This window comes from Falco rusticolus, chromosome 20, assembly GCF_015220075.1.
Source record: "Falco rusticolus isolate bFalRus1 chromosome 20, bFalRus1.pri, whole genome shotgun sequence".
NCBI classification, from domain to species: Eukaryota; Metazoa; Chordata; class Aves; order Falconiformes; family Falconidae; genus Falco; species Falco rusticolus.
Window position 1 is genome coordinate 3,843,851 of NC_051206.1, and position 11,678 is coordinate 3,855,528.

Sequence of the window (11,678 nt, forward strand, 5' to 3'; positions counted from 1 at the left end):
GACCTAGAACGGGGGGCTGAGGCTCGCAAGCCCTTCATTACGGTGTGCCCGCAGACGAGGGGGTCCGGGGCAGACACAGGCAGAGAGTGGGCTGATGTCCCGGTGGGCGCAGGGTGGGCACAGCAGTGGTACCGGGCTTTCACGGAACGGCACAGTGGGGTGTCTCATGGGGGGCGGGCAGCGTGTTCCCTCTGCCTTTGAACAGCATCCTGCATCCGGTGGGAGGTAAGGTAGGGGGGGGTGGGGCAGAGGGAGCCCTGGCACGCTGAGAACACCAGCGGCATCCTGGCTGCAAACCTCCAGTGATGGCCCTCCCCACCACCCCTCGTGCATGCAGCCCCTGGACCCCCATCCACACCCCCCACACAGCTGAACTAGACACGCAAAACACCAAGTTTTGGTGGTGAGGGACCAAGCTGGCCAGGGCACTGACAAGCGGGAGCAGGAGGTGGTGCAAGCAGTGGCTCGGTGAAGCCAGTGGTGTCACCTGCAGCAGTGTACCCCCCTGCCCGCTGCACTGGGGCTGGCAATTAGCCACGGGGAGGACTCGGGCCAAGGGGCACAGGGACAGAGGTACAGTGGGGGACCACCGCCGCGCGTGGGGCCTGCTGCCCCAGGCATCCTCGACCACCGGGCTGTGCCGTGCCAGCACCTCGCCGTGCCAGCGCTGCAGCGGCCTGCGGGAAGGAGAGGGCACGGTGGGCAGCAGCAGGGGGGCCGGCTGGGCAGCCCTACCCCCAGCACAACCACCTACCGACGGGCCAGTCCGCCGCGCTCCAAGGGTGGGGGGCAAGGCCCCTCGCCGAGGCCTAGGCCACACAGCAGGGCCGAAGCGGGCACCAGGGAAGGCTGGGGCTGGGGCGGGGCCGGGTGGGTGGCAGGCGCTGAGCAAGGGCCCACAGCCCCCCAGCCGGGCCGGGGCGCGAGTGGAGAGGCAGCGGGCGCGGGGCCGGGGCCAGGGCGGGGCCGGGCCGCAGTGGCTCATGTAGGCCCCGTCGAGGCCGCGGCCTACCAGCTGCGAGCCGCCGCCGCCGCCGCCGCACTGCGCAGGCGCGGCCACACCCACCCACCGCCCTCCGTCTTATTGGGCAGCGCGATGGCCACGCCCCTCACCGCCCAGCCTGTACTGGGGGCGGGGCTCAGCACCGCGGACGCGCCGCCGCGGGGCGGCGCCGGGGGCAGATGGGGGGTGTAAGGTTGGGCCGGGGGGGGGGGCAAGGCGGGCTATGGGGGTTAAAATGGGATACAGGGGGTAGGCAGGATATGGGGGTGAGGGGGATGTGGGGGGGCAGCGCGGGATAGGGGGCTAAGATGGATGCAGGGGGTAAAGTTGGAAATGGGGGGGGGGGCTAAGATGGGATGGGGTAAGTGGGATACAGGGGCCAAGAGGGATAGGGTCTAAGATGGGATCAGGGGGGTACAGGGATGTGGGGGGGGCAAGAGGGTTATGGGCTGGAAGCAGCCCTGCCTGTGGGGGGTTGAGGGGGGGTCTGGTTCCATGATGGCAGACAGTGGGCAATGCAGCATCCCCGCAAAAGACACGCAGCCTCCCACCACCACAGCAGGGACAGGGTGGTGGCCACTCACTGCCACCCCCCCAAGGAGTCCTGGTGGTCCCTGCAGCCATGCCCAGGGCCAATGATGGTCCCTGGGGGGTGGTCCCACCCACCTTGCCCCTCCACGCTGCTTCCTTAGCCCAGAGCAGGGCAATGCCTCTCCCCCCCCCGCCAGCCCCTGGGATGCTCAGCCCCTGGCACAGCCCAGGAGAGGGTGGGGGGCTCCCGTGGGCCCCAGCGCTGTGCAAGGTGCCCCCGGTCTCACCAGGGAGCGGGGAGATTAAGTGTCTAAGGACACGGTGCACATCCAGCACCGAGTTTGCCACACCAGCCTGGTGGCACCGCAGAGGGGACAGAGCAGCCTCACTGTGGATGGGGGGACACGCAGAAAAAAAAAAAGATGTTTTATTGTGCATTTCTCCTGCAGGCACGCGTCTGCTCACCCCAGCGTTGTGCGCGGCTGCCAGAGAGCGAGGGGACACTGCGGCCGGCACGCCAGAACTCTGGGAAGCAGGTAGCCACGGGCCTGCCTGTCTTGCACCGGGGGAGGGTGCAGTGGGGCTGGGGGTCAGAGAAGGAGCCCCCAGCCCCAGTGCTGCCCCACCGATGGCGGGGTGGGCAGTAGGAGTGGCCACCAACGCTGCAGAAGCCACCGCTGCGCATCCCTAAGGCTGAGAGGGCTGAGGGCAGAGACGGGGGGGGGGTGTGGGCTCTCCGTGTGTGTGGGCATGGGGTGGGCCCCCCACTGGCCCCCCTCCACCGGCTACCGGTGCCGGTGCTCCAGCAGAGCCTCGAAGTCTGGAGCACACCAGCTTCTGCTTCACGTGGCCCAGAACGATCATCTCGCCGGTCCGGTTGTCCCAATGCCGACCAGCCACCAGCTCCTTTCCAGAGGGGAGAAACACTGTGAGCAGCCCACTCCCACGGAAACCCTTTAAATAGGGGGGGAGAAGGGCTGGGGAGTCCCTGCCTGCTGCAGGGGCGGGGGGCTAAGCCTGGAGGAGATGTCCCAGGGTGTGGGTAGCAGGGGGGCCAAGGGCGGATCTTCCCCACGCTGTCAGAGGGTGGGCTGCCGAGAACCAGCTCGCCACCCCACCAGCGACCCCCCCAAGGGGCTATTTTGGGCTGCATCCCCCCCAGATTAGGTCCCCAGTGCTCCCCCTCCTCCCAGCCCCATACCTGTAAGAAGGAGCCAGGGGGTCCCCATGGTCACATCCAGCGTCACCTTGCCAGCACCAGCTGACCTCCCCGACTTGCGGATGAGCAGTTTCCCCACCTGCCCCTCGGGGAGGTCGGCAGGGTGCAGGTGTTCTCCGCCTGCTTCGCCTCCTGCGAGGGACACCGTGGGATGAGGGGGGGGACAGCGCACCACGCAGCCCCGACCCCGACTTCCCCCCCCTCCCCAGCCTTTAACCTGGGTTTTCTCTGCTTCCACGACCACTTGGCCTTCTTCGTTTTGCAGCTCCGTCTTGATGGGTTTGGTGTCCTGGGTGGGGGGCTGGCCGGGCAGCGTGTCGGGCAGCTGGAGGAAGAGCAGCTCCTCCTCGGCCGACAGGGTCAGCTGCTGCAGCAGCTCGGCCACCGAGACGTCCCGGGGGAAACCGGGGGGGCCCTTGCTCTGCGTTGGCGTGGGTAGGGGGTCCTCATCGCACGGCTCTTCTTTCACTGGCACCACAGCGGGGAGAGGCGGCGGGTGGGCACGAGAAGGGGGGCAGCTCCCCCCCCACCCCCTCCCAACCCTTGTGCTGCCCCCCCCCACCCCAGCCCACCTTTCACCGCCGGGGGGTCCAGCTCCATCTTCTCATCCTTGGGGCCGGGCAGCCAGGGCTGGGGGTCCTCCTGCTCCGCCGCCTCCTCCTTGAAGAGCCAGCCCGAGTGGGCCAGCGGCAGCTGCACCGGCTTGTTACGGATGTCGTTCTTCAGCCCCGGATCATCGAGGAACTGTGGGGGTGGGAGAGGGGACACTCAGCACCAGTGGCACCGAAGCTGCCACCGCCACTCCCTCCCCGGCTTCACTCACATCGTCCTTCTGCAGCATCCGCAGGATCTGCTTCGTCTCCTCGTCCGTCTCCCTCTTCTCCTTCTTGATGTTGATGATGTGGGAAGGGCCGAAGTCCGACATGTCCACCGTCTTGTCCCAGGAGCCGGCTGGGGAGGGGGGAGCAGCCCTGGGGTGAGCCCCCAGCCAGGTGGGACAGCCCCGAGACCCACCGTGGGATGGGGGCAGCTCCCGTTACCTTTCTTCTTCATCATTTCAGCGGGGCCCTGCTCGAAGATGGAGTGGGACTGGATAACCTCGGGCCGGCCCCGGCCCCGGCTGTGCCCATCGCGCTGCCGCTCCCGCTCCTTCTTCTCCTTCTTGACGGAGACATCCTCCCTGGGCCTGATGGGGGGGTGGGGGTGTGTGTGGGGTGGGGAGGAAGGGGGTCCATCACCCCCCAGCACTGGGTTCACAGCTGGGGGGACGTTTCGCCCAGCGGTGTGGGCAAAAACCGCCTCCGCGCCCCAGGGAAACGCTTACGAGGCCACTTACTCTTCCTTGATCTTCCTGCTAATTATGTTGGGGGTGAAGGTTTTCTGCGAACGAGAGCAGAGGGACAAGTCGCTGCACGAGCCCAGATAAGCAACAGAAACCAAACCGGCCGCGGCGCTGGAGGCGGCGGCTGCGGACCTGCCTGCGTCCCGCATGGACCAGCACCCCATTCCCCACCCCCTGCACCCCAAAACCCCCCAGGCTGCCACCCCTGCCCCGCCCCCCCCCCCCCTCCTCCTCACCGCCCGCCTGTGTTCTGGGGGTCTCCAAACACCCGCTCCCCAAGCAGTGGGGCAGGATGGAGGGTCACCCCGGGAGGGTTGGTCCCCCCGCCCCCCTCCCCAAGGAACTCACCTTCTTGACGCCTCCCAGGGTGAGGTCGCGGGAGCGGATGGAGGGCAGGCGCCCGGGGGTGAGGGGGGGGGCGGGGGGGCGCCTGCCGAGCAGCCCCCGGGCCCCGGGGAGCGCCGGCCGCAGGCTGCCCGGGGAGCCACTGTCACCAGAGCCCCCCTCCGCCATCCTCGGCCTGGCCCTGCGGGGGGGACGGTCAGGGGCACCCAGTGAGCAGCCTCCCCATGGGGCTCAGCCCCCCCCCAAACCCACCCCCCCACCCCCCCCGGTGCTCAGCTCCCCTGCACCCCCAGACCCCACTCACACCCCTCCCCAGGATTCTCACCCCACACACACCCCCAGACCCCACTCGCACCCCTCCCCATAGGGCTCAGCCCCCCCAGACCCCACTCGCACCCCCTCCCCAGGGTTCTCACCCCCCACACACCCCCAGACCCCACTCGCACCCCCTCCCATGGGGCTCAGCCCCCCTGCACCCCCAGACCCCACTCGCACCCCTCCCCATAGGGCTCAGCCCCCCCAGACCCCACTCGCACCCCCTCCCCAGGGTTCTCACCCCCCACACACCCCCAGACCCCACTCACACCCCTCCCCATAGGGCTCAGCCCCCCAGACCCCACTCGCACCCCCTCCCCACGGGGCTCAGCCCCCCTGCACCCCCAGACCCCACTCACACCCCCTCCCCTGGGTTCTCACCCTCCCTGCACCCCCTCCCCAGGGTTCTCACCCCCCCACCCCCCCAGAACCCACTCGCACCCCCTCCCCATGGGGCTCACACCCCCCTGTCACCCCAGGCCCCCCTGCCTCCCCTCCGCAGGGTGCTCACCCCTCCTTCAACCCCTCCCCAGGGTGCTCACCCCTCCCGTACCCCCAGACCCCGCTCGCACCCCTTCCCCAGGGTGCTCGCCCCACCACCCCCCCCCCCCCGCCACGCCGCCCCTCACCCTGCCCCGGTATCCCCGGGCTCGCCGCCGCACTGCGCATGCGTGCCGTGCGGCGCGGCCTTCCCCTAGGGACGCCGCAGCCGCCATCTTTGTTGAGGGTGCGCTGCCCCCGCCAGCGAGCCGCCCCCTTTGTGCCCGGCGCTGCCCCGCCCCTTGTGGGAGGCGGCGCCATCTTTGTGACGGGCAGTGCCCGGTTCCGGGGGCTGGGCACAGTGGGCGGCGAAGGGGACACGCACTGGGGAGCAGTGGGGGATCACCCCTTCAGCTGAGCCCCCCCCCCCGGCTCCTTGGGGTGCAGCCACCCCTCCAGGGTCCCCTGCAGCGCGGGGGGACACCCAGCCAGGCTGCAGCCCCAGCGGGGAGCATGCGTGTGCACCCCACAGCCTGGGGCGTCCTGTGGGGCGATGAGTATTGTTGTGGTACTTCCCCCCCCCCCCCCAAAAAAAAACACCAAAAGCCTTGATCCCCCCCAAACAAGTGTGTCCCCCACATCACCAGCTGCAAACCCTCCCCAGGCTTTGCACCCAGGTTTCCCACGGGGGTCCCGCGTGGGTACCAGCATCCCACTGCAACCAGCGCATCCCAGCTTGCAGACTGGGGAGGGGGTGTCCCGGTTGTGCCGGGGGCACAACCGGGACACCCCCTCCCCAGGTCTAAAATGGGGTGCTCAGGCAAGGAGGTGCCCACCACCCCACCCACGAGCCGTACCCACAGCCACCCACTGCCTCCATCACCTGACGCCGAACACAACCCGCCACCCGATTGGCAGAGCGAAGAGGTGTTTTATTCCCCCCCCCCACCACCACCTCCTTCTCCAAGCGGCTTAGATATCAATTTTTCTTTTTTTTTTTTTTTTTTTTTTTTCCCCCCTCATTTTTTTTCCCTCCTCTGGAGGGTGTTTGCTATTTCCGAGCTGGCTGGGAGGATCCCAGTCACAGCAGCCGCAGGCAGCAGCGCGGCATCGCTGGGTACCACCGCACTCCCACCGGCATCCTCTGCCCTTCCCGCTCAACTCAGCCCCACCGGGGCTGCCTGCCCTGCCTTGCCTTGCCATCCCCTGCCCTGCCACCCCACCGGCATCCCACCGCCCCCCGGCAGCCCCCCGGCACGGCCAGGTAAGGGCCTCAGCGGCAAGCTGCTCCAAGCCTGCAACCTCCCCATGGCATCTGCTGAGCCCTGGCGGGGGTTGCTTGGGGGACATGGGGTGCATGGGGACATGGGGACATGCTGGGGGGGCATCACCAGCCAGCTGCAAAGCTCCTGGTGTAGGACAAGGCAGGGTGAGAGCTGCTGCGCCACTGCCGGGTATGGGAGTGGGGCAGCGGGCTGGCACGCTGTCCCCAAAGCAGTGACCTTCTGCTCAGCCCAAGGGTGGTGGTGGTGGGGTGACCCCCCAGCTGGTGGGGTGGCGGGTGTCCGGTGGCTGCCTGGCACTGGGGGAAGCTGGGGGTGCTGGCTGTGGGGGCAAGCGACTGCCCTGCTGCGGGATGCTGATGTGCGCTGCACCGGCACCCCTGGGTCTGCGCACACGGCGGGGGGAGCGTGCCCACGGGTGGGGTGGGGGTGCCATGGGTGCCATGGGTGCCAAGTGGTGTTTGCACCAGCACGGCGGCGGTGGTTGCCATGCCGTGTGGTTGTGGGGGATGCGGGTGAGCCCAGGCGTGGGTGGCCGTGGGCACCCGTGTGTGAGCCACCATGGGGGCGTGAGGGGTGGCGGGGGCAATGGCAGCCCCACGGTGCCACAGCTTGGGTGGGCGCCCGCTGCAGCGCTGCCCGTCAAGCCCTGGGGTCCTGCAGCAAGCTGCAGGGTGGGGGGCACTCACACTCTCTCCCCCCTCCAGCCTCCTCACCGTGTCCCCCAGCTCCTGCGCCATGGTGCCACCGATGGCATCCACCGTGCCCATGCATCCCCCAGCCCGGGGTGCAAAGCCCAGCCTGGGGGTGCAGGGGGGTGAGCACCTTGGGGAGGGGGTGTGAGTGGGGTGAGCACCTTGGGGAGGTGGTGTGAGTGTTTCCTGGGGGTGTGAGTGGGGTGAGCCCCCTGGGGAAGGGGGTGTGAGCATGTCCTGGGGGTGTGAGTGGGGTGAGCACCCTGGGGAGGGGGTGTGAGTGTGTCCTGTGGGTGTGAGTGGGGTGAGGACCCTGGGGAAGGGGGTGTGAGCGGGTCCTGGGGGTGCAGGGGGCAAGCGCAGCCCCAGCTGCAGGGAAACTGAGGCACGGGGCGGCTGCGGGCCAGGGCAAAGGCAGATCCAGCTTTTCCAGTGCCAGCCGCCTGCATGCAACCCTCCCCTCTCCCAGCACTCCCTCCGCTCCCCTTGTTTTTCTTTCCCCACCCGGTATTGAGCAAACCCCGAAACACCCGCTGGCGACGAGCCGGGGCCCCACGGCATCCCGGGGGAGCGGCCGGGGCCCCTGCTCAGCCCGATCGGGCTTGTTCCCTCTATCCCGCTGCCTGCTCCTGCTTGCGTTGCCTATTCCTGGCTGCCGGCCGCTTTTCCCACCCCGGTGCCATCTGCTCCGCCACGGGGCCCCCAGCGCGGGCGGCCTGGCAGCTGCCACCGTGGGCAGCGGGCACCCCCGCCGTGCTCAGCACCCCCACCGTGCTCAGCATCCCCCCGCCACGCTCTGCCCGCAGGAGCTCAGCCCCTCTGGCCATGGAGCTGCTTTCCACCCCCAAAAATATCGAGATCAACAACATCACCTGCGATTCTTTCCGCATCTCCTGGGCCATGGAGAAGGGGGACCTGGAGAGGGTCACCCACTACTTCATCGACCTCAACAAGAAGGAGAACAAGAACTCCAACAAGTTCAAGCATCGGGTGAGCCTGGGGGGTGGCAGGGTGAGGGGCAGGGGGATGCAGGACCCCCAGCCTGGGGAGAGCAGAGGGGGGGTTGAGGGGGGAAACACAGTTCTAGCCCGCTCCCACGCTGATTTGGGGTCAGATCACCCACTGGACATGGCTGGTGGAGGGGACTGGGATGGGGACTGAGGTGTGACGGACCCCCCCCGAGCCGCCGCTGGGGAGCTGAGCTGCAAACAGCTCCCACTCCCCCTCCCCCTGGAAGCGAGTCACTAATTCAGGACGGTTTTAGCAGCGCGGTTGCCAGGGTGATGGTATTTAATGTTTAACATTTTTTTTTTCTCCTCCCCAATAATAAGGGGGGTGGGATTTTTTAATTTTTTTTTTTCCCCTGTGTCTCCCGACTTCAGCATCCACTGTTGCCACAGAAACGGCTCTGCACTGCAGTGCTGCTCGGTGGCCTACTGACACCCCGAGATGCTGCTGGCAGCCAGGGGTCCCCGAGACCCCCCGGGGGGCACCCTGTGCCCCCATCCCAGCTGTGGCTTTGCTGGGAGGTGTTTGGGGCAGGGGCTGGGGCCGGAGCAGGGTGGGCAGCAGGGGGTACGGCAGCAGGATGCTTTGGGGGTGTCTCGGTGCTGGGCACCCCAGTGGAGGCACTGGTGCGGGTATTTTGCAGCGTGTGTGGTACCCAGCAGCATCCCCTCAGCATCGGGCAGGGATGCGGGGTTGGGGGGGTGGCGTCCTGCCTGACCCTCGTCCCTTGGCGCAGGATGTCCCCACCAAGCTGGTGGCCAAGGCGGTGCCGCTGCCCATGACGGTGCGGGGCCACTGGTTCCTGAGCCCCCGCACCGAGTACAGCGTGGCGGTGCAGACGGCCGTCAAGCAAAGCGATGGCGAGTACCTGGTGTCCGGCTGGAGCGAGACGGTGGAGTTTTGCACCGGGGGTGAGCGTGGTGGGGGCGGCTGGGAACCGGGAACCGGGAAGAGGACGGGGGCGATGCTGTGAGCTTGCGCAAGCCGGGCTGGTTGGAGCGGCAGCTGATGAGTGGGAGGCGGGAGGTGTGGGGAGCAGGAGCTGCGGGCAGGGATGGGCTGCCAGGGGGGATGGAGACTCCCTGATGGCCTTGTCCCCGTCCCCAGACTATGCCAAGGAGCACCTGGCCCAGCTGCAGGAGAAAGCCGAGCTGATCGCCGGTCGCATGCTGCGCTTCTCCGTCTTCTACCGCAACCAGCACAAGGAGTATTTCCAGCACGTCAGGTACCCCCGTCCCTGCTCCCTGCACAGGGCCACCTGCTCCTCGCTGGGTCCACGTCCCCTGACCCTGCCTGTGTGTGTGTGTCCCCCCTGTGTGTCCCTCCTCCTCCTCGCCCCGGTCCCCGCACGCAGGATGCACTGTGGGAACGTGATGAAGCCGTCGTTGAAGGACAACAGCGGCAGCCACGGTTCGCCCACCAGCGGCATGCTGCACGGCATCTTCTTCAGCTGCAACACCGAATTCAACACCGGGCAGCCCCCCCAGGACTCGCCCTACGGTCGTTACCGTTTCCAGATCCCGGCTCAACGTCTCTTCAACCCCAACACCAACCTCTACTTCGCGGACTTCTACTGCATGTACACCGCCTACCACTACGTCGTCCTGGTCCTGGCACCCAAGGGTTCCTCAGGAGACATCTTCTGCCGGGAGCGTCTACCCCAACTGGACATTTCCTCCAACAAGTTCCTGACGTGCTGCGTGGAGGAGGGTGAGCTGGTGTACCGCCATGCCCAGGACAGCATCCTGGAGGTCATATACACCGAGCCGGTGGACCTCAGCCTTGGCGTGCTGGGGGAGATCAGCGGGCACCAGCTGATGAGCCTCTCCACCGCCAACGCCAAAAAGGACCCCAGCTGCAAGACGTGCAACATCAGTGTGGGGCGTTAAGGCTGGGATGCGGGCAGGGATGGGGAGGGGGACAGGTGCCCGCCACGGGGGCTTCTCCCACGGACGCTGCTGGGTGGAGGAGCCGGATGGGTGTGGGGGACCCGGCCGGTGTAAATAGCGACGTTGCCTGTGCCCCTGCCCGCTCGAGGAAGGAGCCGGCGGGATGCTCGCCCAGCACGGAGGCAGAGCCCATGCCGCTCTGCGCCCCGAGGGGGGAGACCCTCCTCTCCTGGACTGGTTGACCAGCATCATCCTCGCTGGCGTGAGCCCCGTGCTCTGCCCTGTGCTACGCAGCCGCTGCGGGACCCCCTTCCTCTCCGGCATCCCCCCGCATCCCCTGGCCCCCTGCTCCAGGGCTCGCCCCCCTGCCCAGTGATGCAGCACTCGGGGAGCCCTGGCCCTGCCAACTGGGGCTGGGGCTCCCCAGCCACCCCAGGGGGTTCAGCGAAGAGGCTGGAAGCACCCCCCCCCCCGGTTTTGAACTGCTCCCGGGGATGGAGGGGTGCTTGGGCAGGGACCCCCGCTCCCGCTGGCACCGCTTGGGGGCTGCAGTCGTGGTGCACGTGTCCGCAGTGGTGTGGGGGACGTCGTGGCGTGTCCCCCATGTCGTGCAGCGCTGTGTTTGCTCTCTGCTCTAGCCATCGCTGTGCCGCCCAAACCCCCGGCCCCGCGGCCCAGCGGGCAGCCAGAGGAGCTGGGGTTGGGGGGAACAGAGCTGACCCCCCCCCTACCCCGTGTCTCCCCTCCGTCGCCCCCCGCATGAGCCGTCGGCAGCATGGTGCTTGCGTGCCGGCCCCCGCGGGCTGCCCGCTCCCCGTCTCTGTGTATGCGATGCACGCTGTAACGGTAGAAGAGAACAACCTCCCCGTCCCCGAGCATCCCTGTGCTGTGCTGGCGGTGTGTCAATAAACTGTGTGCGGTCGCCACCGGCCGTGTCACGCGCCTCTGTCCCCCCCCCCCGGGACCTGGGGAAGTGGCTCCGGACCCCGGTTCAGCTCAAGAAAGGGGGGGGACAGGGCTGGGATGGGGGGACAGGGTGGCACGGAGGGGTGCTGTGGCAGCGAGGCCACAGCCACAGCCACCCTCCTGCACTGGGACACCCACCAAAGCCTGGGTTCGGCACACCCTCGCCCATCACCGAGGCTGCAGACCCTTCTGGATGGAAAACCCTGGTGCCCATCACCATCCCGTCTGGGCACAGCCCCTGCCAGGGCATCCAAACTCCCCCTGGGCAACGCTTTCCACACCGACCCCATTGCACATCCTCAGCATCCCGCTGTGGACGGGGAGCGGAGCATCCCCAGTGCCCCAGGCGGGCCACCAGAACACCAGATGACAGAGGGGATGCAAAACCGTGTCCCCAAGCGGCAGCACAGCAGTGCCGAGGCATGAGGGAGCATGGGGTGGACGGGGGGGCCCACGCCGCAGCCCACCAGCCATCTGCCGCTGGCTTGCTGTGGGTGCAGGGGGACAGCACGGTGTGGGGACGCGGGGGCAACACATGGCACCCACCCCCCCGTGCTGGGAAGGTGATGTGACGGGGCTGGGATGCTCTTCCAGCTGGGGTC

General features: G+C 68.0%; 2 protein-coding genes across 2 annotated transcripts; one reads left to right on the top strand and one right to left on the bottom strand.

Moving 5' to 3' along the window:
• Positions 1-2,304: 2,304 nt before the first annotated feature.
• Positions 2,305-5,488, bottom strand: POLR3D (RNA polymerase III subunit D). The gene is given in 11 exon segments (XM_037371843.1): positions 2,305-2,359; positions 2,361-2,474; positions 2,750-2,852; positions 2,855-2,885; positions 2,971-3,221; positions 3,326-3,497; positions 3,577-3,704; positions 3,794-3,939; positions 4,090-4,133; positions 4,444-4,621; positions 5,385-5,488. Coding segments are annotated over 10 exon segments (1,194 nt in total). The 5' UTR covers positions 4,609-4,621; positions 5,385-5,488; the 3' UTR covers positions 2,305-2,319.
• A 796-nt stretch (positions 5,489-6,284) lies between these two features.
• Positions 6,285-11,015, top strand: LOC119140385 (phytanoyl-CoA 2-hydroxylase interacting protein). The gene is made up of 5 exons (XM_037371691.1): positions 6,285-6,499; positions 8,020-8,203; positions 8,958-9,132; positions 9,329-9,446; positions 9,576-11,015. The coding sequence occupies exons 2-5, from the start codon at positions 8,039-8,041 to the stop codon at positions 10,108-10,110; spliced, it is 993 nt and encodes a 330-aa protein (XP_037227588.1). The 5' UTR covers positions 6,285-6,499; positions 8,020-8,038; the 3' UTR covers positions 10,111-11,015.
• The last annotated feature ends 663 nt before the right edge of the window (positions 11,016-11,678 follow it).

Excerpts from the sequence above, each read along its gene's own strand:
- LOC119140385 (XM_037371691.1), top strand. The coding sequence starts at position 8,039 with ATGGAGCTGCTTTCCACCCCCAAAAATATCGAGATCAACAACATCACC. Across the intron at positions 9,133-9,328 it reads GGTGGAGTTTTGCACCGGGG|ACTATGCCAAGGAGCACCTG; the intron begins GTGAGCGTGGTG and ends CCCCGTCCCCAG. Across the intron at positions 9,447-9,575 it reads GAGTATTTCCAGCACGTCAG|GATGCACTGTGGGAACGTGA; the intron begins GTACCCCCGTCC and ends CCCCGCACGCAG.